We start from the raw sequence: 3,678 nt of genomic DNA, 5'->3' as shown, positions 1-3,678 counted from the left end.
AATTCCTTTGGTCAGATACCAGGTACAGCAAAAGATGCTGCAACCTGTGAGCACTTCCTTTTTTTTTATTGCAAAAAGCTGGGAAGGAAAACTAGGAAATAGGGCTACAAAAATTGAAATGAATCAAGAAATTATGATACAGGAAGGATGGGGGGGAGGGAAAGAGAGAAACATTTTCTGTCTTTGAGATGGTTAGGGACAGTGGCTGACATCATCAAGGAAGTAGAATGTAATGTTCCGCCCCAGCACCCTTGTCTCCTTGGGGAATCAATACAGATGAGGAAGAAGTAGCTGGCCTTGGCTCAGAAAGGATAAGAAATGAAGATGTACTCATAGATTCTGTACATTCCTCTTTTTCTTCCCCAGGAGACCAAACCAGCTGCATCTGTATCATCTGACTTTGTTTCCCCTTTTCTCCTTCTCCATTAGTAAGCAGCAGCAGCAGTCTAGAGGTCTAGAGACTAGTCCCTTGTGACTGATTCAAAAAGAGACATGAACATGTGTAAGCTACACTTACACACATATATGGCGGGTTACAGACGGGCAAAAAGGGATGTACTCATGACGTCATGAAGGTAGAGCCTTCAGACGGGCTTTCCCTGAATGCCGTCATGAACACGCCCCCCGCACGCCCCAAGCGGGAAGAAGCGGCATTAAAAAGGTGCTGCTTTTTTCCGCTTCTTTTTGATTTGCGGCGTACGTGCGCATCTCCGTATGTAAGCTGCTGCACCGGTACGTCAGAATTGCTACGCCGCAAATATAAGTTGCCGGTTTAAAAGCTCCGTGTCAGCTGCGTCGCATAATGGGTCGGGGTCCGGGACATGCGTGGTTTGCAGTCAAGCTTAAATTGCAACGTCCGCTGCCATGCAGCTGTGGAAGCTGCGGCACAGCTGCGGCGCATTTTAAGCCTCGTAACCCTAACCCTAGAGCCACTTGTGCGCATGCGTTGCTAGAATCGCGGGAAGTTGTAAGTTTTGCCGGCGGATGTTTTGGTTGTAGAAAGTGATAAGGGAAAGTTTGGGATTTAAAGTGACCCCCTACACACATTCCTGCGCCATTTTCACCTGGGAACGGGCACAGTTCGGCTGCTCCTGGCACAGCTGTGTGGCGGCTCCCCTTTGCCACCAGGCAGGATGGCTCAGCCATCCACCAGCACCCCGAAAAAAGGCAGGGGGACGTCTTGGTCTCATACTGAGACGGCTGACCTGATAGCTATATGGTCCCAGCCAAATATTTTGCAGAAACTGGAGCAGTCCTACCTGAATGCTGACACATATCGAGAAGTGGAAGAAGCCATGAAAGTCAAGGGCCACAACAGAACCTTGGAGGAGTGTCGCCGAAAATGCAAGTCGCTGAAATCTCAATACAAACAATACAGAGATGCCCTGGCTAAAGGTACTACAAAGGGCGCCCCCCCGCCCTTTTACAAGGAGCTGCATGCTTTCATCAAAAGTGATGGAAGCATCAGACCCCACAGACTAGCCACCAGTGGGGAGCGCGTGAGGGTCCCGGCGGGCCAGCCAGCCAGAGCCGAGCCTGTGGTGGTGGAGGAGGAGCAGGAGCAGACCCCGGAGCTTGAATGTGCCCAAGACCTTTTGATGCCTCGTCAGGGTAAGATGTGCCAGGGCCCCTGGGGGGAAGGCAGGGGGGAATGGGACAAGGGGAAGATGTGGCCCCAGGGTAGGCACAGGCCAGAGATGACCCTTGTCCCTTGTCATATAGGTGAGGAGCAGGAGGAGGAGGAGGAGGAGGAACACCCCGACTCAGGTGATTCCTCCAGCAGCCAGAGATTTCTGGACCCCCGTGCCGTGCTCAGACGAATGTCTGCTGAGGCTGGGAGCTCCAGAAGGAGACCACCATCTCGTGCTGGATCCTCTTCCACGACCAGCAGCTACCGTGACCGTTCACCTCTCTCTCGGGCCAGTGCACCCGCCAGCGATGGCAGTGAGACCGAAGAGAGTATGCAAGGTAAACCTTATATTTTTGTTTATAAATGCATGGCTCAACTGCGCAATTGTGGCATGTCTCATTCACTGCTTACTGTGCTGGTATGTTTGCAAGGTTGCTGTGCAAGTAGGATTGTGAGTGTCCCTGGCATGGTCATGTCCTGCATGTGTCCCACATTCCTAAGGCACCCCTCCCTTGCATGTAAATCTGTCCTTTCCCAACGCCCTTAGTTTGAAGCTCCACCCTTTGCCACAGCTTTGAGTGAGAGTTCCTGCATGGCAGAATGGGGTTGGTCTAGATGAACCTCAGGGTCTCTGCTAACTGTAGGCTTCTATGACTCTCTGCTTGTATGTCCCATAGTAGGAGGACGAACTGAAGCAGAACAAGAAGAAGAAGGAGAAGGAGAACCTCCTGCAGCTAATCCCATAGCTGCCATGTCAGCAGAGGAGCGCCTTGCCACCAAGAAGAAAAGGGTCCGTCCGTCAGCAGCTACTAGAACTGTGGCAGCTGTGGATGTGCTCAAGGTTTGCTCAGAAGAGAAAATGACAGCACTGATGCAGCAGGGGCAGCGGGCCTGTGATGAAAGGGAGAGGAGCAGACAGTCCCGCAGGGAGCTCATGGAAAGGGCACTGGAAGTTCAACTGAGGGGCGTTCAGAACCAGGAGACAGCACTAGAGAGGTCAGACCAACATCATGAGACCACAGTCCAGGAGCAGAGGCGACTCAACACCAGCATGGAAGCGCAGACTGTTCTGATGGGGCAAATGCTGGAGGTCATGAGGGGAGGGCAGGGTGGCCCGAGACGCAGAAGGGTACGTAGGGAGCAGGGTGGAAGAGGCAGGGCTGCTGTCCCCAGGGTCGTGGAGGAAGGGGTTGAGCAGCAGGAGCCCCCAGCAAGAGGTGGAAGAGGCAGGGCTGCTGTCCCCAGGGTCGTGGAGGAAGAAGTAGGGCCACAGGAGCCCCCAGCAAGAGCAGTCCCTCCAGCTGAGGAGCAGGCAGTTGCCATGGAGGTGGAACCGGCTCAGCAGCCTCTGGCTGGCCCATCCTCCAGCCTCTTCAGTCAGTCAGTGGCAGTCCCACCGCCCACACCCCGCCCCCAAAGGCAAAGGGCAACTAGAGGGGGCCTGGGCCTGGGATCAAGGGGCAGGGAGCACTGAAAAGGCACTAGGTCCCATGATGTCCCATAAAGACATCATTTCGCCTCCCAGGGCATGTGTTCCCTCCCAGCCCATCTACCCTATTCTACCCTTCCTGTTCTCTCCTCCCACCATGCCTGGCTCACTGGTCCCCAAACCAGCAATCTCCAAACTCTGTCCTCCCAGGCGTTTGGACTTCATCTCCCAGAATCCCCAGCCACCTTGCCCTGTGGTCTGGGATTCTGGGACATGAAGTCCAAATGCCTGGGAGGACAGAGTTTGGAGATTGCTACCTCACACCACTCCTGCTTAGCTTTAGACTGCACAGTTGCGCCTAAGCTATCTCATTCACACTCACAGCCACACCGCCGCAGTTGCGCATAATTAACCACACAATTTTTTTTTAAAAATAAACTTTTTTATTAACAATAACAATAAATTTTCACTATGTACATATATACAAAAGGAAGGGGGAGGGTGAAGGGGGGTGGTGAAGGGGGGATGGCAGAGGGGGCAGGGAAGGGAAGCTGCTTCAGGGAGGGGGAGGAGGCGGTGGGGCGGGCAGCCGGCGGAGGAGTTCCTGGAGAGTCTCCTC

At 53.6% G+C, this 3,678-nt stretch overlaps 1 protein-coding gene across 2 annotated transcripts; it reads left to right on the top strand.

Moving 5' to 3' along the window:
* The first annotated feature begins 602 nt into the window (after window positions 1–602).
* Window positions 603–3,471, top strand: LOC149316453 (uncharacterized). Of its 2 annotated transcripts, XM_089518702.1 has the most exons (3): window positions 603–1,611; window positions 1,723–1,968; window positions 2,308–3,471. In XM_089518702.1, the coding sequence occupies exons 1-3, from the start codon at window positions 1,134–1,136 to the stop codon at window positions 3,102–3,104; spliced, it is 1,521 nt and encodes a 506-aa protein (XP_089374828.1). In that variant the 5' UTR covers window positions 603–1,133; the 3' UTR covers window positions 3,105–3,471. The 2 variants fall into 2 exon arrangements, with proteins under 2 accessions (XP_089374828.1, XP_089374827.1); XM_089518701.1 differs by having other exon boundaries at window positions 603–1,968.
* The last annotated feature ends 207 nt before the right edge of the window (window positions 3,472–3,678 follow it).

Source organism: Sceloporus occidentalis, unplaced genomic scaffold (genome assembly GCF_023333645.1).
Source record: "Sceloporus occidentalis isolate IW3139 unplaced genomic scaffold, rSceOcc1.0.p SCAF_3, whole genome shotgun sequence".
Taxonomy (NCBI): Eukaryota; Metazoa; Chordata; class Lepidosauria; order Squamata; family Phrynosomatidae; genus Sceloporus; species Sceloporus occidentalis.
This window is presented reverse-complemented; position numbering and strand designations above follow the sequence as displayed.